Below are 25,976 nucleotides of genomic sequence, written 5' to 3'. Positions count from 1 at the left end.
GCTGCCTACTATACCTGGGGGACTGGTCCCTGGGCCGCCTGGGTGAGTGCAGAGGGCACTACTTGGGGTCAGAAGATGTGGCTTTCATTTCCGGCCCTGCTGCTTCTGAGCTTCGTGACCGTGGACAAATTACCTACCGTTTCCAACCTCGATTTTCTTCTGTCTGAAATACAGAGAATACAAACCTGCACCGCCCCCCTGCCACCACCCCCCGCAGAAATTGTCCTGAAGATTAATCTCTATGACGACACCCATAATCATGCCTCGGGCCCTGGAAAGCCTGGTGCAAATAAATATGAGGCAGCTTTGCTCTTGAAAGGAATCTTCTAGAATTCTCTCCTCTGTGCTCTCCTGATCTGAGTAGTTACATATATCTGAAAGTCATAAAGCTAATGCTGACTATGGGAATTAGATGAGCTTTGCATCCCTGTCCACAGTTTGGGGTCTACAGGGCAGTGAAGGCCAAGGTTAGATGAGGAGATGCTAAAGCCAGATGGCCTGGGTTCACACCCAGCCTCCAGATTACCTGGCTGCACTGTCTTAGGCAAATCACTTTGCCTCTGTTCCGCATAATAACATCGGGGTAATAATAGTACTGACCTCATCGTACTCCTTCCAGGACTCAGTGAGGGCCTTGCAGAGCACTGGAGTGTACGCACTAAGCAAGTTTCACCGTGGTGGTTAGAATTCCAGGCCATCTCTCAGAAGGAGTCTGAAATTCAAACTTGGCGTTGACTTATACTAAATTTACCTGCTTCCTCCCCGTTTGGGGTTTTATTTTGTTTTACTCTGAGAAGCAAATTTTAGAAAGTTAAATGGCACCTGCCTTCACAAGGTCACAGCTTTTGGAAGTTTCTGCCATTAGCTGCTCCGGCACCCTCTCGCTTCTTTCATTTAAATGGTCGGTTCTCTTGGAAGGTTTGTGCAAAAAGATTTGCTGCGTTCAAAGAAAGACTCAACAATTGGAAGACACGTGAAATAAGGTTAAATTGAATTGTAATAAACTTTCACTGAATTGTGCTTTACCTCTTTTTTTTTTTTTTTCTTTCTCCTTAGCTCTCACCTGAAGTTCAGTAATCTCACCCTGATTTCAACCCACGGACTCCCAGGAAAAAACCTTCTGGGCACTGAACAAAGGAAGTTTTTAGCAAGCGAGTATGTGTTCTATTTTCTTTTTTTTTTAATTTTATTTTATATTGGATTATAGTTGATTTACAATGTTGTGTTAGTTTCAGGTGTACAGCAAACTGACTCAGTTATACATATACATATATCTCCTCTTTTTCAGATTCTTTTCCCATATAGGTTATTACAGAATATTGAGTAGAGTTCCCAGTCCTATATAGTAGGTCCTTGTTGATTATTTAATATATAGTAGTGTGTGTATGTTAATCCCAATCTCCTAATTTATCCCTCCCCTGCTTTTTCATTCTGAAGGCTGAATGTCCTAATTCGTGTGCAGTCCTTTTTCTGCTAAATGGTAGAAAAGGGAAGTGGCAGCCTTTTCTCTTGAGTTCAGAGATTCCTTAAGAGATACAAATGCAAGTTAAGAGTGAATAGCAGGTCTGGGAGGATGCCGGCCCTGTTCCAAACAACTGGGACGGGTCTGTGACCCAGACACCACCTGCTTTTGGGTTCTGAGTGACACTCCAGGGCATGGGAGCTTGGTGACTATATTTGCATCAGACCAGGCAACTTGCCAGAGGGAGCTAAAGTCTGGGCACCTCCGTGGGGTGAGGGTCTCAGGCCCACCTGGCCCTTTGTCATCAGGGCTGATGAGGCAGAGGCCTTCTGAGTCCCCTGAGCCTGTCACTGTTTCTGTCCCAGTAGAATCAGTCTTTGACAACACCCCTTCTAGAAAATGCCACTTCATTGTCACACAGCTTCCATTCATTTTAATTTCCTGTAGCAAAGCATGAGTACAAGAATGATTAGGCTCCCTGCCTCTAGAAACAATGTCCCAATTTTTCCAACAAGGAGGGAGGAAATTGTTCTCTCTCGGGGGGGTTTCATTTTAGATCCACAACGAAGGACCCTCTTTCCTCTGTGAAAAAGGCTGACTTTGCCTTCAAACGGTGAGAGAAACGGCAGTCTCCTTGCCAGCAGAACTAGGCTCATTTTGACCTAATACTTTGATCAGACTATAAACTCTGAGGTTTGGGGAAGGACATCATTAGGGTGCAGTCAAAAAGATGTGGTTTTTTCTTTTTTAAAAAATTATTTATTTATTTATTTATTTATTTTTGGCTGTGTTGGGTCTTCATTTCTGTGCAAGGGCTTTCTCTGGTTGCAGCGAGGGGGGGGCCACTCTTCATCGTGGTGCGCGGGCCTCTCACTATCGCGGCCTCTCTTGTTGCGGAGCACAGGCTCCAGACGCGCAGGCTCAGTACTTGTGGCTCACGGGCCTAGTTGCTCCGCGGCATGTGGGATCTTCCCAGACCAGGGCTCAAACCCGTGTCCCCTGCATCGGCAGGCGGATTCTCAACCACTGCGCCACCAGGGAAGCCCCAAGACGTGGGTTTTGAGCCAGGTTGATGAATTCAGATCCTGCTGCCACCACAAAGGGGATTTCATCTCTCTGAGCTTTGGGGGTTTTGACTGGAAATGTGTATGATAAGCCAGCCTTGCTGGAGTTTTTGGTTAAAATTAGCCTAACACCAAGTTCTGGCTGAGCATGGAGGATCAGCCCACGTACACCCCCCTTCCCTCACTTTCCCTTCTTTCCAAATGACATAATTCCCAGGAAATGCTGGTGTTCCTGATAAATGTCTCATGAGGAATTTCATTCAGTCGGCCTGGCAAAGGTTCTGTCAGTCCAGGTCAGGTGTGTTCCAGGAGAGACCGGCTAGCAAGTGATGCTCTGCTGGCCTGATTCTGTGGGGACCTGCGTGTGGGTGGGTGCATAGTCACCTGGGGTCTCTGCCTCTGTCCTTCCCCCTCCACACTCCCAACCCAGTAGCCAGAGCAAGACTGCAGAAACGTGACAGATCCCATCAACTCCCGAGCAGCCTGGAGCTGCTCTGTCCAGTGTGGCGGCAGTGAGCCACATGTGGCTGCTTAAATTTCAATTAATTACAGTTAAACGGGATTAAAATTCAGCTCATTGATTACATGAGCCACATTTGAAGCGGGAGGCCAGCCACGTGTGGCTCGCAGCCCTATCAGACAGCCCAGCTGCAGAAGGATTCTGTAGTCACAGAAATTTCCAGATGCTCCGATCCGAAATCTGCCCCTGTTCTGCTGGTTCCTCCGACCCCCTCTTTTACTGTTTTTGCCCTTGTTCTCTCTGCTGTCACCACACCGGCCTACTTGATGTCCCTCGAACACAACAGGCAAGTCCTCACCTTGGGGGTCTTTGCTTTTCTCTCTTCAGGTCTTTGCTGAAATGTCAGCTTTTCCATGAGACCTACTCTGACCATCCAGTCGTCTGCAGCAAACTCTCCAACACACTCTATCCTCCTTCTCTGCTCTCTTTCTTGCTACTGAAATCCTTGTAAATATTATACAATTTGCCTTTTAAAATTGTTTATTCTGAATCGTTCAACTATGATGTAAACTCCACAAGGGCAGGAATTTTTTGCCTTTTGTTCACTGATGGGTTCCCAGCATCTGGGACAATGCTTGGCACTTAGCAGGTGCTCAGTAAATAATGTCAAATAGATGACAGTTACCTCCGAAAGTACCTGAAGAAGTCCTCTCCATCAGGGTGTAGACAGGGACTAAATAACACAGCCATGTAAGACGTCTCTGGATGGCTACCTGCATGTCATCCTCTTAGAAACCGCAAATTGAAACATCAACAAGATGTTGCCTTTCAAGTGTTCCTCAGACCCCAATACAGGAAATTATGTCTGGTCATGGAGTTTAGAAAGAACAAGTGCATTGATACCCAAAAACTTAATGATTCAAATTCCTCACGCCAAATACAAATTCTGAACTTTTCCATAACCAGTGTTTTGATTTATTATTGCTGTTACTAGTTTTTGAAAAGCCATGTTTTGTCTCCCCACCTCCCCTGCCCAAATCCCGCCCTGTCCAGCCTCTGGTGGACGTGCTAATGATGTGCCCGGGATGCAGCAGAAAGGAGGGCGGAGGGAGGAGAGGAGGAACCGGCAGTGGGAGAAATCCACTAATTGGACAATCAGCTCTGAATAACTGAAGGTTAATTATGATGCTCCTTCTTCTGGGAGCGTCATGATAAACCCTTGCTGGAAACCTCTGAGGTTCTTTCCGGTCCTGCAGGGTTCTGATTGCATGAAATGCAGGTCCTCACCACACTTAGTTTATTCCTCTGGAGTTTGCTCTTAATTTTGTACCTGGAACTTTAGGCTAAGTCTTCCCGTCACTAGATTTGGGGTCACTGCAACTTTGAGCAAGCTGGCCACTCTCCACATATGTCCTGTTCCAGCAATTCCCCCATCCTGCATTTCTACTTTTTTTCTCCTCCTTATTACCTGTCTCCAGAATGTTCTGTGAAGACAAGCTTCCACATTATTTTTGCGTCAGAGTCAAGGTCACTTGAGAAACACGAAGTTTCATTGACCTACCTTCTTTGGTTCCTTCTCTCTCTTCCAGAGGACTCTAGTGGAGATATTTCTCTTGTCCTCGAGCCTGGAGATGGTCCCTGCCCTGTGGGAATCTTAATGCTCATTAACTCTGCTTAGGAAATAATTTTGGAGAAATATCATTTACAGTCTCCAATATCTAGTCTCACTGCCTCATGGGTAAATTAAAGAAGGTCCAGAATGTATTCTAATATCCGAAACAGATAGGCATCAGCTACACGCAGTGTAAATTTCTCAGTTTCGAAACTGAGAAATGTCATTCCGTGTGGTCACAGGCTGTAAAAGCAAGCACCCCACATTTTTCAGTGCTTCCTAAGGTCCCTACAACCCCAGCGTTCCCGAGGGCCAGTTCCCACGGGACAGAGCTTCAGATTTTATCTCTGAAGTATGCATGCTGAAATTATCAACACCGCTGGCCTACTGTCATTAGAAATAACACTGTCTTAGCCTTCCCCAAACTTCCCCTGAGAACTTTCATCTTCGAGCAAACCCTCATATGACGAATCTCTGTGCATTAACTACATTTAATTTTTCCTCATCTTGGACGGCTGACAGTACTGCTTCTGTTAGGAATGGATCACATCCCAAGTAAGAACAATCCCTTGTGGGTCTCTCACAGATGTATGAAATCAGTGAAGCCTCCTGTTTTCCTGTAAAGCTACCAAAATGGCTTTTTATTAGAGAATTTCATCTCACTATCTGTTATTTTCCTGTGGCAGACCAGCCCCCGATTTTCCTTTCTTATTAAGAAGAAATTTTCTTGTTTTTAAGTGTCATTGTGTGGAGAGATACAAAGCCCAGACTCCGTTCTCTTTCACAGGCCCTATAACAGGGTCTAATGTGCATCCATTACCAGGATTCTTTTTGTGTGGTGAGAGCAGACTCATGCGTGGATCAAAAAGAAAAAATGTTCTCCCATTACCACTTCAGAATCCTGTTTGCCTCCAAGGAGAGTAAACAGGATTGTGTACCATTAATACTATTTGGAATAATACCCTTCACATATGCATCCCACTTGACAGACAGCATCTCTTACATTCTTGGGTCCATCCCTTGCAATGCTCCAGGCATGTGAGGAGGGGTCGTTATCTCCTGCTGAGAGGTGAGGAAACTGAAGTTCTAAAAAGGGATGCAGAGTCCCCAGGGTCCATTTGCATTGGCGACAGAGCAGGGACACAGACCCTGGCACGGGGAAGCCTAGATTTAAACAGACTCTCACTGTTCTGCTGCCCTACACTCTGCGTCTTCAGAACAGGGTTATTAAAACGTCATGTACGTGAGGTCAAACCTTCCAGAAAATTCTGGAAACAACCCTCACAGAACTCTAAATAAACCCAAAGCCACAGGAAACCCACTTTTGTCCCATTACAGTATTGTGTTCACCCTCGAATAGAACCCAGAGAACAAAACCCGTCTACCCTGGGCCTGCTCTTATGGAAGCAGCGGTCCCCGTAAATCACCTTTACCCTGAGAAGTGACCCCACCCCCCAGAGTCCCCAGGGATTGTACTGGATGCAAACATAATTCCCTAATGGACACTTTCTCTAAATAAAATGTGTTTTGTTGTTTTGGCATGAATCCATACACTAATTCTAAGAATGAATCATTTATTGAAAAGCCTTAGCAAATAGACAGGGTTCTCAATATGCTGGACCTTGACCCCTGCCTGTGGGAATCCTCAGATGTCACTTTCTTCATCCTCATTTGCTCCGAGTCTGTGGTCAATATGACAGTTGTCAGTATGACAGATCAACCGCTAAGGTAAATTTACATATATACTCTTGAAATGGAATCAAGAGTATATATGAATGATTACACACACACACACACACACACACACACACACACACACACACACACACACACACACACACCCTCCCTCCCTGTTGTGGACTGGTCTACACACACACACACACACACACACACACACACACACACACACACACACACACACACACACACACACCCTCCCTCCCTGTTGTGGACTGGTCTACCCCAGGCAGAACAATTTAGCTTTAATGGGAAGATGTCAATTTGCGACTAAGTGTCTCATAAGGACAAATCTCCTGGCTAGCCTGGGTCCCGGTAAACTCCCAGCAAGAGCACAGGCTCAGCCAACCAGGGGACTTGAACCAGCTCAGCAGATGTCTAATTAATGCCCGCTGTCAGCTGCTCAAATGTCACTGATGGAGCCTCTCTCTCCGCAGCCACTGTTATAATGACAGAGATCACGCGTTGATGTCGCTGTGCTCCTGGGTCAACGTGGTGGTCGGTAAAATGACGGCCATAGACCGAGCAGCTAAGCAGGTCATTGTTTCCAGAGAAGAAGTCGTGCTCTACGACCACCTTGTCCTCTGCACCGGGCAGCAGTACCAGGTGAGCCCTCGGGGATGGCAGGGGTCACGTGCTGACCAGGCCCACGTCTCAGGGTCAAGAGCGTGCCTCCCACCTGCACATGTGACCGGAACTGGGTCCAAAATCCTCCTGGAAACCCATTCCAAGAAAAACATTCTGCCCAAGGATAAGAATCACAGCAAGTTGGAGAAATGTCATCCTTGAAGCTGTTGTCCAAAAGTCTAACACGTACTGCTCACCAGAGCAGAATCCAGACGCAGCCCGGCGTGCGTCTGTGGAAAATTAATTTATGCTTCAAGAGGCTAACATTTGGCGGTGGTGATGGGCTTGCGAGAAAGTATTTCAAACATGTGCACCTTCTGTCAGCCTTATTTTATTTTGTCTCTCGGTTACAAAGCTAGGAAGTGTGCTGGTTGCTTACCTGGTGACCGTGCTTTCCAACTCGATTAGATTCTCAAGCCACATTCCAGGGAAGTGTTGCAGGATGTTACCTATTCAACATCCGACAGAAGCGAATTTGAACATTCTTGCTTTGCAACGCTGGAGCATTTCATGCAGAAATGCCACAGAAATAGGGCATCTCTTTGATGAAAAGAGATTTAGATGATGGAGTCCTTTCATTACATTTTCTCTCAGGGACTGGATAGGCCTCCAAGTTGGGTTTGTAGGGAGTTATCCACTCTCCACCCCAGGCACTGGTCATGATTTTCTGCTCCTGTCCTAGGCCACCTTGGGGATGTGCTCAGGCCTGCTTCCCACAGATGAGCCACGGGTGGCCGGCCTGGGGGGGATAGACAGCCCAGCAACTGCGCACATCACTGACTTCCAGCGCTGAGCCTGGGCTACCCACTGAGAGCACCTGGGGCACTTTTGAAATAAACCCAGGCCAGGGCCCTGCCCCCAGAGGCTCTGTTTTAATTATTCTGGGGATGAGTGGGGTCCAGTCATCAGTATTTTTTTGAAGCTCCCAGGTGATTCTAAGCTAAGGTGGAGAAACACAGACTTGAACTTTCTCGACCTAGAACCTCATCTGTACCTTAGAGCAGCACTTCTCAAACTGCCATGTGCACACACATCCCCTGTGCATCTCGTTAAAATGTAGATGCTGAGCAGGGGGTGGGGGTGGGGGGGCTGTGGCTGAGATGCCTCGGTTCTAACATGTTTCTGGGTAAGGCCAAGGCCGCTAGTGAGGGGACCACCTGAGGACCCAGCTTGGATCAGCGTCTGAGTGATTTCTTTTCTTTTCTTTCTTCCCCTTCCTCCTCCCCTTCTTCCTCTTCTCCTTCTCCTTCTTCTTCTTTTAAAGCAATCCATTCTCAAAGTGTAGGAAAGGATTTTTTTTTTTTCTGGATAAAGGAGAAAAATAAACTGGTTACTTAAGTACTCCTCTTTTTCAAACGTGAAACCAGAAGAAACCACCAAGCACCCCTTTGTCCCCCCTCACCTACCCCTCCGAGTTCCAACTGCTGCCTGCGACTGTGGACTTGGGAAAATGTGACAGGAAGGCCCGGCCAGCTGTCCAGAGACTCAGGCGTCTGCCCATGTGTGCCCAGCTGCCCCTGCGGCTTTAGTCTGTGGTACATTAAGCTCTTGCCCTTTTAACAATGGGAAACACGAAATGAAGTGATAAAGAGAGTTTCAATTTAATTTTTCCAGAAGGACATAAAGATTAAAAGTATGTAGACTGATATAAAAAAGGCAGCTGGATTCACTAGGAGCTTCCGGCTCGAATTTCTTTCCCTATTTCCCTTCTCCGCCACTCTCACGGTTTTGCCCCAATTTTGTGATTTAAAAAAATACCAACAAGTTAAAATGATGAAAATAAGCAAGAAGACTACGTGTTATAAAATATAATTACAAATCTTAACCTCTAATCTGACCTGTAAATGGCATGTACCAGTCTAAAATATTGTGCAATATTTTTGATATCCAAATCCATAGCACTTATTTTTTTAATCAGAAGATCCATGCACAAGATACAGTGTGCTGCAGGGCTGCGTGTGAGGGGCCCTGGTCTCTACTTCCAAGCCCTCTCGCCAGGGTCAGCCATTCTGAGGCATTTCTGTTGTTTGTTCTTCATTGGTTACCTGCCAGAACTACAATGTGTTTATAGAAGTTTTCCCCTTGATCGGTCAACTTCCGACATTACCTATGACCTTTCCGCTTTGTTCGATGAAGGTTTTTCTAGCTCACGTCCAGTACCCTCTAAGCCCCTCCCCAGCCCCACGGATGGATTTGATTATTTTTATTGGTGAGCACATGCCGGTTCTGAAAAGCCGTCTGCAAGACCTTATAACCAGGGTCCCCGAGCCCCCTCGCTGGCTCATGGAGCATTGAGCAGAGACGGAGAGATGCCCACTCCCACGCCTGGGTGTGGGTCATCTCAGAGAGAGGAGGGATAAAAATGTGTCAGCCTGAAGTCAGATGAGTTGGTGTGGGCCATGAGAAAACCGTGGCTGGGACTCCCACAGGGTGACGCTCGGGGAAAGCCAGCGGGGGGTGGGGCGAGAGCATGCAGCCAGGTGAGGGCAAGTGGGGTGTGAGCTCTGGTGAGCTTGGTGTGGGTGAGCAACGGATGTGGTCTCCAAGGACGCGAGTTATGTCTCAGATGGGAGATAGAAGAACATGGTATCGGGACAGTGCAGGCCCGGGCGAGAGCCTGCTGCAGAGGGTGGACAGAGCTGCATGCATCAAGGTGCCACCCCTTGTCATTCGGCAGCGCCCAGCATGAAGAGACCTCCCTGTGTTGGGGCAGATTAAAGGGGAAAATAACAGCATGAGGCCAAAGAAAAGAGTCCGTTTTAAATCAAGACTTCAGATTCCCTGAGGCTTCTCCCATCAGAGCCAACATCTCCTCCCCTTGAATCTGTGACAGCCTTGACCGGCAGACTATGAAGGAAGTGACATGGCATGAATTTAAGTCCAAGTCAAAGGCTAGGCAGCTTCTCTTTGTCTGTGGGAACAGTGGCTCCTGGAGCCCTGAGCTGCCACATAAGGATTCCAGATACCCTATGACCGCCATGCTGGAAATGCCATACATGGGTTCTCCAGTTGAGGGTTCCAGCCAAGCCCAGGCTCTCAGCCATCCCTGCCAAGGCCCCAGACATGTGAGTGAAGCCATCATGGACCCTCCAGACCAGACCATCCATACACTGAATGTCACCAAGTGCCCTCTATCCATAACACATGGAATAAAAGGATTGCCCAGCCAAACTCTACTGGAACTTCTGGCCACAAAGTCATGAAAGGTGATAAAATGGTGGTTTAAACCACTACGTTTTGGTGTGAGCTTGTTGCAGAGCAAGAAACAACTGGAACAAAAAGATAACAGAATAAGAGAAAAGAGAAGAACATCTAGAAAAATCAGAGCAAGGACATACTTTTGAAAATATTCCAGAAGGATCCTCTCCCTCTCTCTCTCTCTGTCTCTCTCTCTCTGTCTCTCCCTGCCCCTCCTTCTCTGTCTCTGTCTCTGTCTCTCTCCCCAGGACACTGTGCATCATCCTCATTACGGCCTCCATCACAGGAGCCAAAGACATTCGAAGAGCAGAGGCTGAGCTGAGAAGGCCACAGGGTGAGATGAAAAGGGAGATGGAGTAAGAAAGGATTGATGTTAAATCTCCATCAAGAGACAGACCTGCTTCTGTATAAGTTGGTGAAGTCAGCTGGAGACCAATCACAAAACTCCCCTGGAGGGTGGAGGCAAGGGGCAAAGGGATACACTGGGTGCCAGAGACAAGAAGATATGCTAGAGGTGGAGGCCATTCCTGGACAGTGCTTCTCCCAAAGAAGAGGCCCAAATACATGGAATAGAGACAATAAAGATATGCTAGAAGAAAACTTTCCTTACCTGAAAACATCATCCAGTTGACCACATTCTTGGCAAAATCAAGGAAGAATTTTCTCAGCTAGTTACATTCTGATGAAATTTTGGTTCTATGAGAACGATAGGGAAAACAATGAACAAACTTCAAGAGAAAAATAGCAGATTACCTCCCCCCACCCTGCCTCAAAAGGAACAAAATTAAGGCAAGGCAAATAAGGCAAAAAATTACCTCTCCAGCCTTCAGTGGTTTAAGAAAATGAAACTGGCTGCTCAGAATTTTGAAGAAAATGGGCAATTCAGTCATCACATGCTCGCCTAAGTGTATCCTATTGGAGGATGGCAAAATGTGTTCTTTATGGGCCAGGCCTGAGAAAGAAGATCTTCCGTGGTCTTTAATTCGCACTCTGGATAACGGAGACAGAAAAGAACTGGACACAGTAGTATAAAAGGACACATGGCAACGCCACAAACAAAAGGTAATCCAAATCATTTTTATAAATCTGAGAATAAATCCAAGATGGGCAATAATGAATCTTACTCTAAAGTAATCTAATCAAAACTGAGTTCTTAAAAAACAAAAAACAAAAAAAAACCGAGTTCTTGAAAATAGGGAGAGAGGTGGCCAAGGACGATGCAGTGTCTTAAATGGGGAAGCACAAAGGCAATGTTTCATTCTTGACTCTTATATTTAGAGGAAATAAGGTTAAAGAATGCTTTTGAGCAGCCTAAATAAATTCACCTTCCAAAAACCGGAGAAGATAAAAAGGAAGAAAACATCCTTCATGTAACCAGAGGCAAGAAAAGAAAGAAAATAGCCACGATGCTTACACTTGAAAGTATGAACCAGAATGGCATAAGGAAAAAAACCTAACAGTTGTAACAGCGAGTGTCATGGTTTTAAATTGCCCCCATTACAAGATCAAGGATCTGTTTTTACGTGGACGTCGAAATACAAGAGGAATACAAAACGAACCACACTCAGAGTTTAAGAGTGAAAAGATAGTTCCAGGGGCACCAGCCAAAGATGTCAAGCAAATTCAAACAGCTGTTATGAGCAGCAGCAATAGTCATATCCGGCGAAGCAGAATCAGCTGGAGAAATAAGAGCACTGATCCTGACAAAGGGTGAAATTCGTGACGACGACGTGGAGGTCACGAGCCCGTTACATGGCGCAATGTGGTTGTGTCACAGAGTGTATCCCAGGACAGAAGTGCACCTGCAGCATGACGTGCATTTCTTGGTGTCACACGTAAGGGAAGGAACCAGCTGAAGCACCTCCAGAGATAAGAGGTCATCCTGGATGTTTAGCCAGAGGGGCAAAGAGTCCGATGGCTGGGAGTGTTCGTGTAGAAATGAATTCGACTCATTGTGGCCCGGGGAGCAGATAACGACAGACATCAGAAGCCATGGGACTACAGCGCGCATCCATCCTAAGAAACTACCTCCTAAGGGTCAGAGCCTCTGCCAAGAGGGACTGTCCAACCCCCGGGTACAGCGGGCAGCTGGCAGGAGGGGTCAGAGCACCTGACCTAGATCGAGCACTGGCCTTGCACCACACCAGTGCTCCCTGAAGTCACCCTTGTGGTAACACCCTGAGCTCCCTGCCACTCCCACCCCCATTTCGCAGGTGAGGGAACCAAGCTGCAGTGGGGCTGAGGTTAAAAGTCAGACAAGACAACTTGTCCAAGGTCGCACAAGGGTGGCAGACTAGGGGTTAGTGTTTGAGCGCAGGTGGTCTGGCTCCAGTTCTTCGCCGCTGCCTGTCTCTCTCCTCCCTCCCTCTCTCCCCGTCTCCTTCCCTGTACCTCCTCCTTCCCTCCTGCCCTCTCCCATCCATGTGCTGCAGAGGTTACACTGGATGGCTTTAAAAGTCTTCACAACTCACAAATTCTAGAACTAACCGTTTATAGCTAGAGTCAAATAAACAGCTTTTTAAGTTTTTTTTTCACCTCTCTTTAAAACTATGTGGGGCTTCCCTGGTGGTGCAGTGGTTGAGAATCTGCCTGCCAATGCAGGGGACACGGGTTCGAGCCCTGGTCTGGGAGGATCCCACATGCCACGGAGCAACTGGGCCCGTGAGCCACAACTACTGAGCCTGCGCATCTGGAGCCTGTGCTCTGCAACAAGAGAGGCCGCGATAGTGAGGGGCCTGCACACCACAATGAAGAGTGGCCCCCGCTTGCCACACTAGAGAAAACCCTCGCACAGAAACAAAGACCCAACACAGCAAAAATTAATTAATTAATTAATAAACTCCTACCCCAAACATCTTAAAAAAAAAATATATATATATATATATATATATTTATATATATATATATATATATATATATCTGGAGAAAAGCAACCTCAGTTCTGGTAAGGTGGCTTCCTGGTGTCCTCAAGAACCCAGGCCCTTCTGTCTTTTGTTCTTCCATCTTTGGAATGTGCCTTCCATCCTCAGCACCTTGTGGTGACTGCTGTGGTTCCAGCCATTTCATGTGCAAGAAGCAGGAAGGAGGAAAGACTAGAGCAGAATGACTTTTCGAGTTGCCCTCCCACTGCCCCCAAAGGACACCTGCTTATCTCTCTTGACCTCTCAGGTCATGAGTTGGGAAATGTTCCAACTGGGCATATGTCCCAGGAGTCTGTTACTAAGAAAGAAAGGGAGACAGGATATTGGGTAGGCCACCAGCATCCCCTACTGCCATGTTAACTTGCTGAGGAGAACAAGGTGGCCAAGGGGCTCCCACCAGCAGGTGATGCTCCATCCCAAATCATCTGGAATGGTTGAGAAGTGTCTGCTTCTCTCCAATCACGAGTCAGTGCCAGTTCAGTGGTGGTAGAGAAGCTCTGCTTTGGGGAGCCAGCGCTGATGGTGCGTCTTCAGTAAATGTGCCCACACCTCTTGTTGAACTCTACTCCCTCCCGTCGAACTCTACTCCCTCCAATTGAACTCTACTCCCTCCTTTTGTTGATGACATAATATGATTTTTCCCCATAGATCCTTCTTGATATACTGAGTTTTGCTAAACTCTTTGTGGACAAATTAATTAGCTTTGGGATTTAAAATTCTAGCTCCAGTTTTACCTATTTTGTGAAATGCCACCGTGCGAACATGAAAATATATTATCCCTTTAATTTCTCTAATTCTTTATAGTTAAAAATGTGCAAAAACAACTCCATCCAGTTACGTGTGTGGAAGAATTATATAGATTATCAGAATGCAGTTGCCTCTCAGGACTGTAGCAAACTAATTCTCGTTTTTGACCTTCTTTCTTTCCACCCCTCTTTTCCTTGTTTTTTCATATGAACACCCACTATTTGGAATGATAAGTCATTGAAAGTTTTATAAATTGAATGGCTCTCAATTTGTTCTTCAGCCCTGCCTTTTCCTGCCAAGGATTTTTCCTGACTTGTTAAAGCATGATTTACTAAACTGGTATAATGTTACCCCAATTTCATTTTCTCTTATACTATAATGCTTGTTGTAGTTCTGGTAAAGTTTCAAACCTCCAAAGCACAGTATTCAGTATTGTGCAGCCCTCAGTGGACTGCTTTATGATAACTATGAATATACTAATGCCAAAATTGTAGTGTGATATTGCTAAATAAATTATATTGCTAATAAGAGCTTTCCTCCACAATTTTCGTTGTAGTAAATGACCACTACTTATTGGGTTGTTCCTTTTTACTAAATATCATTTTACTGCAGCCTCTTTGTGGAGAAAGGACATCCAGCTTTAAAAATAGATTCTGTTTTTTTTGTTTTTTGTTTTAGTCCAGCCTGAAATTGAATTAAATACATCACAGCAATGTGCCAAGGCTTTAATACTTCTCTTGAGGAAGGATATACCCGAAAGTTTCCTAAATGTCATCTGGGGTTTAGTGGAGCCCCACGTGTCCCGGCACCAGCCAGCATTCACATCCCCCAGCACAGCAGGCATTGCCCGCGGTTGTCGGGGAGGAAGAGCCTCCCGAGAGCCCGTGTTAGTCTCTGCTGCCAGTGAATGTTTTGCCCTTTGTAGCTGTAGGAGTCTGGCCTCACATCCTTAGGCCTCACGCCACAAATGTGCAGGACGGCTGCTGCGGGGCCTCTAACAGCAGCCGAGCTGCCTGGGAGTCTTGCCCTAGGTTCCGGCCTCGTTATCTCCCATAATCTCCACCTGCCGCCAAATGAACCTCGGAGGGGCAGCAAGGGGGCCCACTGGGCACACCCGCCCCACTGTGCCGTTTGACTTGGCTTCTACAATGGCGTCTGTTTGCTCGATTTTAATTGAACCAAAGTAATGAACAAATCAGGAGTCCATATAAAATACCCAAGTATCTGGCATTTCTTGAGCGATCAGATCTGGCCACCCTGAACCCCTGCTCTACCCTGACAATGCCCAGATGGAGTTGAGTCACGGCTGAACGCTCTGGCCAGGGCCTGGGAGTCCCGCTTGTCACAGCATCCTGGACACCAAGGACAAGAGTTGGCCATCATCCGTTATTGGGTTTCCTACAGCAGAGGAAAGCGTCTGTCTTCACCCACATCTATGTCAAAAGCGAGGGAACAGGAGCTGTACTGGGAGGGCTCAGTGTTGAGAGAGAGAGAGAGAGAGAGAGAGAGCACTTCTTTGACAAAGTGAAAGATAATCCTATAATTTTCACAAGTAAGTAGTAGCCCACTTCCCTCATTTTGTGGGTAGACCCTCTATGTGCTTGAATTTCAATCCCTTGATATAATCGCCTCAGTGCAGATTGTTTTTACCAAAAACAGCGACATCAAATCCAGTACCATGTGCTCTTCCATGGCCCTGCCCCCCTTGCAGGAACAAGCGGGTCCTGGGTTCCCTCCCTTTGACCCTGGCCAGGCCTCTGTGAAGACCTCTGTGACTGAACGTGGCGAGAGAGGCCCTGCTGGGCTCCCGGGACCGAGAAGAGAAGAATGTGGAGCTCTCTGGACTGCTACCCTCTCCCAGGACATGTGCCCTGGAACTCAACCCCCCAGCCCCCCAGCTGTGAGGAAGCTCAGGCCACAGGGAGAGGCCCCACGTGGAGTTCCGGCCGACAACCCCAGCTGGGATCACAGCCAGCACTAACTGCTAGACATAGAGTGATGACTTGTCATCTTTTTAAATACCCACCATGTTTTCTTGGGGAAAGACAAAGGACTGAGAGAGTTTATCTCCAGGTGATTCCAGCCCCCGGCCGTCAGGTCACCACCCCGTCTTTAGGTCTTCCCAGCTGAGGCCTCCAACATTGCTAAACAGACAAACTGTCCCCCACCATTCCCTGGCTGCATGGCTGACCTACAGAATCTGTGAGCCTACTGAATGGGGGTTTTGCACTACCGAGCCTTGGAATAACTTGTTACGCAGCATCAGATGACCAGGGCAGCTCCTTCTGAGAATTAGCTCCAAGTGATCATTTCACCTGTTTTTTGTTTTTTTTTTTAATTAAGACCTGATTATATCTTGAGACAGCAAAAGGCACACCTGTACTGGGTATTGCTCTGTTTATTTTAATTAATTAATCAATCAATCGATGAATTAACTCATTACTTGTGAGCGCTTCACCTGTTACCACTGAAATAAGCATCTCTCTGTAACGTATATCAGGTCCCACGCCCTACAGGGGCCGACATTAGTCAACACCCGACAAACAGAGAAGTTCCGAACAGTGGTCTGCAGCAGTACACGGGCCCGGTTCCCTGCAATCATTTCACCCTCAACGACGAAGAAGATTGCTTGAAGGCCCTGACTTGGATCAGGAACAACTCCATTGCTGCAGAAGGTAAGGATGCTGGTAACTGTGCATCTTTTCAGAACAGCATTTTATCTTTATAATGAGTCTTATTCTTCGTCTAGTTCCAGTATATAATTAGTGCCTAATTAATTCCAACCAAATCATTCATCTGCTGTGCTTTGTTTTCCAGATTAATTTACAACTTGTCATTTTTGGATACCCAGCATGTTTTCTGGGGGAAAGAAAAAGGCTTGAGATAGTTTAATTATCTATAATTATTTTATTACACAAAAATGAATATCCAAAGAGCAAAGCATGGCTAAAATCATTAACTAATTAAAGAATAATTTAATAAGCAAACATGTTTAGCAATTATATGGAAAATATGACTCCTTTTGTGAAGCTGAAAAGACCTCGGAAGAAAAGGAAAGGTCTGAGTTGGAAGGGCTCTTCTCTTTCACAACCCATTGTTCTCCTTCGTGGTTGCCTGCACAGTCCTTCCCACAAATGAACATATTCGAGTTGCCTGCCACTTCCTGAAGCCAAATGAGGGAGTAAAACATTTGTACAAATTGTTTTCTCAAGCATCTTCCTCTCTATTGCTTGGGTTAATGGAAATTGTTTGACTAGTAGAATAACTAGAACAGGGCCTGGCTGCCTATTTGTCTTTAATTGAAACCTGGGGAGTCAAGTTTTAGAGATGACTTACTGCAGCCCCTTCATTTTACCGAAAGCGCAGGGAGGATCAGGGACTTGGTTGGGTTATACAACCACCTGTGATGAGCTAGGCTTCTAACCCAGACCTTTGATTCAGTCCCGGGATGGAAAAATCAGTAAGTTACTGGAGTGTGGAGATCAGTATATAAAATTAAATATATTAGTTTATTGAATGTATTTGTTTAAATATAATTTCATTATGTTAGTTAATATAATTAATATATTAAAATTAAATATAGTTTCTTTCGATTTTTGGTGGAAGATTTAAGTGTTAGTTAACTTTTTGTCAAGTTTCTACATTTACTTCATTAAAAATCAAAAATAGGTATCAAAGGATATTCGATACATTGCTGAATTCAATTTGTTAGTACTTAGAGGCTATTTGCATCTAAACTCATGAGTAAGATTGGCCTGTTTTCTCTTTTATGCTTTACTTGGCAAGTTTTTGGAATCAAGGGTATGCTAGTCTCACAAAGGGTTTTGGGGAAGCTTTCCATATTTTTGGTGGGTCAGAAATACTTTGTATAACCTAAAAATTGGACAGGAATCACCCATAAAATCAACTGGGTCTGGAACCTTTGGGCAGAGGTGGGATATATAGATATATACTGGGGACCCAGAATAAAAACTTGTCAAAGTATTCAATATTTTAATTTTTGCATTAAAACTCAGTATTATTTTCAGTTTTGCATCTGTATGTGTTTAAACCTGTTTCAATATTTTAGTCATTCTTTAATCATTGCCCTATGACCTAAGTACACTTAGGGAGTTCTCTGATCTGGGGGTCAGCAAACTTTTACTGTAAAGGGCCAGACAGTAAAAATTTTAGATTTAGCAGGCCATATGGTCTCTGTCCCAACAACCCAACTCTACTGCTATGGCAAGAAAGCAGCCACAGACAATATGTCAGTGAATAGGCATGGCTGTGTTCCAATAAAACTTTATTTACAAAACTAGGGGATGAGTCATAGTTTGCAGAACCCTGCTTTTATCCATACAATTTGTGACAACTCATTACCATTTCTTCAAGTCCAGACCTCAAAATGTAACTTAAGCTTGCTGAAAGCACAAAAGCCAATGGTTCAATACAAAATATACATTATGTCTTAGGAATGTGCCCAGTCCTGTTATAATGCAGTGTTTTAATTGAACTGTTGGCTGTTTTGAATGTTAGGATTCAGGAGCCTTTTGACCAAGGAAAGGGCCTTTGAACATGGCAATGCAAGTCCTTAAGGTCGAATGCTTATGGCAGAGAACTTAGAAATTCCAATGTAAGAAGCTCTTGGTTTTCAGATGGGGGAATAGCATCCAGCTATCGTGTTGCCTTGACTAGCTGTTGAAGATGGTGATACTCTGGTGCCCACCTAAAGGGAAATAAATGCTTTTGCAAGAGTTAAGAATGTCTCCCATTAACTGTTTGCATAAAACCCCTGCGTGCCCGCTTTTGTCCACTGAACGGCCAGGTTAGGGAGTTTATAGACATTAGTTTCTTGTCCTAAAAGTAGGCTATTTTCCCCAGGTCCAGTGATTAATGACACCCCCAGGGCAGGGCATCTCCCAGGTAGGTGGTCCAAACACTCAGATGCTGGGCCCAGGCTCTGGGAGGCATCTGAGAAACAGACCAGACAAGTTCATTCAACTTAGGGTAGTGACCCTTTTCAAATGACTATAAGAAAAGTTGGAAAGAAAAATGTTAACCTCCTGCCTTGAGGAAGCTCTTTCTCTTTGTAGTTTTTCCATAATTAGAGTCATATTCAGACTTGAATTTAATTAGTGCCATTCCAGATATCTTCCTCACATGGGCTGCTATGAGGATTAAACGAGATAAGATATTACATGTCCAGCTCAGGGCAGCACAGTAGGAGTTCAATCATATGGGCTGTTGTTAGCCTTGTTACTACTACTACCGCTACATGTGATAGGGTTGTTTCTCCAGGGTGTAGGTCTCAGCCACTGCCATCCTGGTGATGGTGCAGCCTAGCACAGTCTCTACACAAAAGATGGGGAGCCGTGTACACCAGGTACCAGTCTGGTTGTAGAGAGGCATCGTGACCTTCGTGAGAGCCCTGGAGGCTGTGAAGTTTAGAGAAGGTTTCCTCAAGAAAGGAGGATTTGAGCTCAGCCTTAAAGAAAGGCAGGATAGGGGCTTCTCTGGTGGCGCAGTGTTTAAGAATCCGCCTGCCAATGCAGGGGACACGGGTTCGAGCCCTGGTCCGGGAAGATCCCACATGCTGCGGAGCAACCAAGCCCGTGCGCCACAACTACTGAGCCTGCGCTCTAGAGCCCGTGAGCCACAACTACTGAGCCCATGTGCCACAACTACTGAAGCCCGTGTGCCTAGAGCCCATGCTCCACAACAAGAGAAGCCACCGCAATGAGAAGCCCGTGCACTGTAATGAAGAATAGCCCCCGCTTGATGCAACTGCAGAGAGCCTTCGCGCAGCAACGAATACCCAACACAGCCAAAAATAAAAAAATTTTAAAAAGACTGAAATTGCTGAAAAAAAAAGAAGGGCAGGATAAGCAAGGAAGAGAGAGGTTGGGGGAGTTTGATTTGTATTCAAAGACCATGACCCAACAACTCAGGCCGGGCAGACTCCGTGAAGGGCAGCAGTGGAAGGAGAAGGTGGAGGATCCAGGGGAGTCCAGGTTTAAGTGGTTACTTTTTAGAGGCTGGGGAACCAGGGGTGATGCTGTGTACAAAACAGCACTGCAGGAAGGTGAACTCCCATCTCTGGCGCCCACGGCGGCAGAGAGAAAGCCCTCGGGGAAGGATGGGTCAGGGCTGGAGCGGGGCAGCCGTTCAGGCAGGGGCGGGCTGGAAGCAGCCATCTCTGATCCATTTGAGGTCCTGCTGGCACAGCTGCATCTAGCTTATTTCCAAGTCAGTTATGGGCTGATGGTATTTGAAGCTGGAAACTGGAAGTTGGCACTTCATGAAAACGAGGAGCAGGGCTTTGTTCCCGCATCCATTACCGTCACTCCGCCTGTCAGCCCTTGGTTTCTAATAACACCAGAAAGAATGTGGACATTTTTCATGATAGTTAGCTTTTGCTCCCTCAGTGCTAATTTTCCTTTTTCTCAATAGTTCAGGCTGGGGTTGGAGGGTGGGAGCTGAGGATAGGGCCCTTCTCCCAAGAGCCTGCGAAAAAAACTCCTGTGTCTCACGGGCTGTGATTGGGTCGAATGTCCTTCCAGGAATCACACCCCGAATCCTGGGAAACTCCAGGCCTAACTTTGAAGCAAACAGACTCGAGAGGAGGGGCTTGTTTGCTGAGGACGGTGGAGGGATTGTTCTAGAAGGACAGAAGGATGCTACATAGCAGAAACAATGGATTTTTTTTTTTAATAGGAGGAGGTTAGCTTTCCTCTGAATTTCTGCCCCTTGAAAAAACACAGATATCTCCCCCAAAGCATCACCACTCTCCCCTGCCCCTGTCTCTGTTTTATCATGTCTTCCTCTGCTTCCAAAGGAGAAACAGTTGTTCTGTGATGGAATTTGTCCAGTCTGAAGGAAATTGTTTATTGGTCTCTGCAGTTGGATGAGTTTATAGATGTAAATTATCGTAAACTATTAGAACTGCCTCACTATCCTGGAGAATAGCTGACATCACTGGCTTTCAACTGCAAAAAAAACCTGGAGGGTTTAGCCGGCGGGAGCGGGGGGGTGTTTCAGATAGAACCCAGCAACCTAATACATTATAACAGTTTATGGCATTAATTGAAACTAATTGAAATTCATCTGCTATTACCTCTGTACTTTCCATGAAAATGAAAAGTAGGATGAAAGTAAAGCACAAAAAAATACACCGCCTTGATGGCCCAAAATGGCTCAATTATTTTCATCTTTAGCTAAATACAGTTTACTGCCTTATTAAAAGCATGTTTGTAAGAAAAGTATAACATTAAAATTCCAGTGCATGAATCACCGAACAAAGCCTTTGTTATGCTATATCTAATATATTCTTCCCTTTTTATTTGACAGAGCAAAATGAGATGTGTCATAGAAATCTTATGCTTTGACTTCTAAAAAGTAAAAAGAGTATTTTCTGGTCTATTCATGAACATAATATGTTTTTTAAGTATGTGTTTATTTCACAATTTATTAATATTCTAGGGTATCTATTTAAAATTCTTTCATTATCTGGTTATTCCCTAAAGTTAATAATACAGATACAATGCCGATTAGAGGAGTTTTTAAGGAACATGTTATATATCTCCATCTGCAAATATAGTGCAGTGGTGTGAGCACTGGTTCTGAAATCAGATCTGGCAGGTCTGAGTTCTGATGAACCATCTACTGCTGTGTGACCTGGAGCTTGTTACTTAACCCCTCTGTCCTCAGTTTTCTGGAGAGCATAATAAAACTTTTCTCATGGGCCTGTTCTGATCTTACATAATCTCTGTTTCTTTTGAAGTGGAAAGGAACCATAATTCTTCATTAAAATACAATGGAATATGTAAATATACATACAATAATAAAATAACTTAAAATACATAAATTATAAAATGTAGTATATAATTCTTATTTTCTCTGGTCTTAAAATGCAATAACTGTAAAGAAAAATTCTTATTAATATCTGTGTGCATAAATCTTGAATTTACTTCTTATCCTCTTGAGATGTGAGTTCCTGGCCAGAATGCCAGATCGGAAAATCCTTCCCTTTTCTCCTTTCCAAGTGATGGTTTCCTTCCTGGAGAATCCTTCATCTTTACCTCTTGTGTGGGCTTGCCTCATTTTGGTGGTCACACAATCAGAGTTGCTGGTGTATTCATTTACACCTTCAACAAGAGTGTATCAGAAAGCACAAGCATCACCTTTACGTTCATGCCAACACTTCAGACGGCTGGTCTTAGTGCTTTTGCAGCCTGAGGTGGAGAAGTGACAGCTCACCCAGGTGGTGATGGGAATCATCACGCCCCCGCTTCCTCCCCAGCTGGGCCCCTCATTCCTTTGGAAGCTCCCTTGCACATTCTGTCCCAAAGGTCGTTGCAGGCGAGCGTGAGAGAGAGACTGGGTGCTCCTTCCTGCCAACTTCAATTCCAGGGGCTTTCACAAGGTCGTCTTTTCACCACCGTGCCCTCCTTGTACTATGCCTCCCGATTCTGCTCTGTACTCTCAGTAATGCATAATTTATCCCCTAGAAGGAGCAACAAAGATCGGCCTCCCATGAAAACTGGTATAGTTATATTCCGTTGCCCCCTATTGAAAATCCACCCAGACTGTTCGAATCCTGAGTTATCATTTGCCAGTTCAAAGTAGGGCCGCCCACCACTTCCCCTCTGTCACCCATCAGGTCAAGTGCAAAGACTGGCTGTTTCTTGTCTGTTAAGTAAACTGAGCTGCTGTGAAGAAGACAGTGACCAGATCTCTTAGCATAAAACTGATATCCAGGGGGAAATCCTCAGCTTTGCCACTCTGTTTCTTCCACATATGCATAGAAACTTCCAAAGAATATATGCGAAATCCCAACAAGATAAAGGAAGCCCCTGCAATGTGTCACCTCCTTCAAAATATTTGCAAAGACTCCGTGAGTTACAGAGCACCAAAGTGGTGGAAATGCATGAGCTGAATGAATCTTTAATGAACTGGGGTTGTCTGACCTCTTAAGCCCGCTGTAGATGACAGATGCCGTGGGTTCCACATACCCTGAGGCTGCCCCCCTCTCCTCCACCAGCCGTCAGGATGTTCTGCGCCAGCAGGACCCCAGCCACCCGCCTGGTCCACTTGGACTGGGACACGCTGTCAGACCCAGCATCGCCCTTACAAAGCCCTTTGCAGTGTTGTTATTCACGGCTCAGTTCCCCCACCCCTCCCCCACCTCACAACCACTTTTCTCACCTGCTTTTAAACTCTTGCTTGCTTCTAACTCAGCCAGCGATGGAAGAAAATCTACTTCTCTGAGGCGTTCTGGGTTCTTCTCTCTCTCTGCCCCCTCCCTTTCTTTCTCTGTTTCCTTCCCTCTCCATCTTCCCTCTTTGATTTGGCCCCAAATTCACCCAGCTGTCCGCAGCGTGATAGTTACCCAAGGGCTAACCTCCCTGTGAAACATCCTTGGTCCCTCGGTTTAAACTGCACCAACATGGCAGCAGTATTATTTTCTACTGTCGTGTTGGAGGCACACACAGTTTTGGTTACATTTAGGATCGTGTAGGATTTCGTGGGCTAGAAGGGAAACCTAATAGCCAGATCTAACATGTTTCTGTGTTACAAATCTCAGGTACACAGCCCATCCTGTGGCTGGACTGGTATGTAGTGCCAACTTAATAGTGAACACCAGGTCGAAATACGTAGTAGGAAAACCTGGCCAGAGTGAGGGTGTTCTGCAGTAAATATCGACAGGCCACAAAGGGAAAGCCCAGTTAGTTTCGGATCAGCAAAAGCTGATGAAGCTCAAACACTCATCCGCGCATCTGGTCGGGGAACGTTTTGTCACACCCATTGCAGGCCAGGCTCTGTGTGAGGCCCCAGGGTGGGCAGGGTGGGCCTGAAGTCCTCTCCTCCCCCAGGTAAGCCAGGGCGTGTAGACGGCCGATGCAAGGAAGGCAAGGCAGAGACAGCCTCGGGCCTGCAGGGACCTCACCTGCCTGGGGCTGGACCTTCTGCTGGGGCCCAGGTACAACCACAAGCATAGGCCAGTCCAGGGGGCTTCAAAGGCCCTAGTTCCACCCCATCCCTGCTAGTAAACTTACTCTGATAATTATAAGTAATCATATTTTTATATCTAGATTGATTTGTCCCGAAACGCATACATTACTAATCAGAATCTTTGTCTGCTAGCTTTTGTCCTGGGGACTCCCCCAAATATGTCTTTGCTTATCCTATGAATTATCTTCGTGCTTATATTTTTACTGTTAGCTTATGAAAAAATTACGGGCATTTGCGTGAAGCCAAGGTTATTGGTAACAGTTCTAAATGTTACTGTTACTGGTAATAATAATAATAATGGATTGTGTATTTTTTTTTAAGAATTTAGATAGGAGGCCAGGCCCAGAAAGAGAGCTGATACCAGAGATAACTTTTTATTTTCTTTTGGCCATGCTGCACAGCTTGCTGGATCCCCGACCAGGGCTGGAACTCAGGTCCCTAGCAGTGAGAGCTTGGAGTCCTAACCACTGGACCACCAGGGAGTTCCTGGGATTGTGTATTAAAGTGCCTGGCTTTAGGCCAGGTATATAAGAGTCACGAGATAAACAGGAATTGAATCTAAAAATTCTTTACAAAGAAAAAGTGGGAAATGATGTAGAAAGAACTCACAATTGCACAAAGATAATGGAAAGAATAATCCCCCCCAGAGTGGAAACATGTAAAAGGCAAGGGATCAAACTAGCAAAGAATAACAGGCTGACTTTGTAACATTGGGTCTTATGTATGTGGAGGAATGTGATTTGACCTGTGACATGTTCTTATTTAGGTAGTAAAAAAATTATAATGAGATTTTATTCTGTTTTGTGGGTAATGAGACAATGTAAGTAAATAATCATATAAAACACATTTAGGTGAAAAATTTTAGATGACATCACATAGGCATGATTTACTATGTGCCCAATACAACTGTGATATTGGACCGTTGTTCAGCAAATATGTACACACACACATCCCCGCTGTGGGCAGAGTTTGCTTCACCCCCTTGGGCGGGTGCGGGTGTGGCCGCATGACTTGCTTTGGTCAATGGAACATTAGTGGATGTCTTGCAAGGAGAGGCTTAGAAAGTGTCTGAGCAGTTGTGCTTGCCCGCCTGTGCTCCTGCACAGCTCCTGAAAGAGAATATGCCTCAGGTCACTGTTGGTCCAGAGAGGATGAGAGAGACGTGGTGCAGATCTGACTCCAACCACAGCTTGGAGCCACATCAGCCAACATCAGTCAGCCCACAGACATGTAGGCCAACCTGCAACAGGCTTATTGTTGTTTGGCATTGAGTTTGGGGGTAGTTTGTCATGCAGCATTATCGTGACAATAGCTGACAGTTACAATAACTGAAGTCTCATATTTGGGGGAGGCGTTTCGAATTAAACTAAAAGATAGAAAAAACTATTTAGAAGTTAGCATATCTATAAATAAACGTCTAATTTAAATAGTAGAGCTTTTATGAAATGTATGGAAGTCCTCATCCTCTCCAGCCGCCTGCAATCTGTGGGCAACCCTGGCTAAATAACCCTGCATTGCTGGGGCTTCCATGAGCCTGTAATGAAAAAGCCCATCTCACAGAATAGTTACTAAAAGCCAACATGAAGGAGAGACTGGAAAAATATTCAACTCTGAGTTGCATGGGGCCTAAGCACTTAAATCTGTTTCACGGAAAATGAATATTGTTTTTGCATGCATATTTTAAAGGGGCAGAAGACCTCAAACCTATGACAGTTTGAGGTTCAAGTTTTGGCTCTCCTGGCAGGCTAGTTCTTTGTTGTGTCAGACCGCCAGGATTCATGTTGCACAGCAGGTGGGAGCCTCAATAATTTAAGCAAAATGTTGGCTCTTTCAGCCAAGGAAAAGGCAGCTCACCCAGGAATGCTGCACTAGCGCGTCTGAATAGGGCGGCAATCAGAGCCCCCAAATCGGAGCATCCTAGGGAAGCCGGGAAGGAAGGACCCTGCCCCTGGCTGCCTTGCCCCCTTGGCATTCCACGTTTGAGCAACAGGAAGTAGGGGAGGACTTTCCAGAAGCTCTTAACCTTAGGGAAGCCATCTGAAAGCTATTCTAGTTCCTTTCCTTCTAAACAAGTAAGACAAGCCGTTATACGTCCTCTCAATTTTGGATAGAAATAGATTTTTGCATAATTTATTCCACCAAATTGAGTAAGTAC

At 45.5% G+C, this 25,976-nt stretch overlaps 1 protein-coding gene across 1 annotated transcript in view; it reads left to right on the top strand.

Moving 5' to 3' along the window:
- The window catches only part of CFAP61 (cilia and flagella associated protein 61), a 252,242-nt gene that overhangs the window by 167,042 nt on the left and 59,224 nt on the right, over window positions 1–25,976 (top strand). Inside the window, exons 18-20 of the mRNA XM_060032942.1 lie at window positions 1,057–1,155; window positions 6,773–6,941; window positions 16,329–16,503. Of these exons, the coding sequence (XP_059888925.1) occupies window positions 1,057–1,155; window positions 6,773–6,941; window positions 16,329–16,503 (443 nt within the window). The remainder of the gene's footprint in view (window positions 1–1,056; window positions 1,156–6,772; window positions 6,942–16,328; window positions 16,504–25,976) is intronic.

The sequence above is a fragment of the Delphinus delphis genome, chromosome 15 (assembly GCF_949987515.2).
Source record: "Delphinus delphis chromosome 15, mDelDel1.2, whole genome shotgun sequence".
NCBI lineage: Eukaryota > Metazoa > Chordata > Mammalia > Artiodactyla > Delphinidae > Delphinus > Delphinus delphis.
This window is presented reverse-complemented; position numbering and strand designations above follow the sequence as displayed.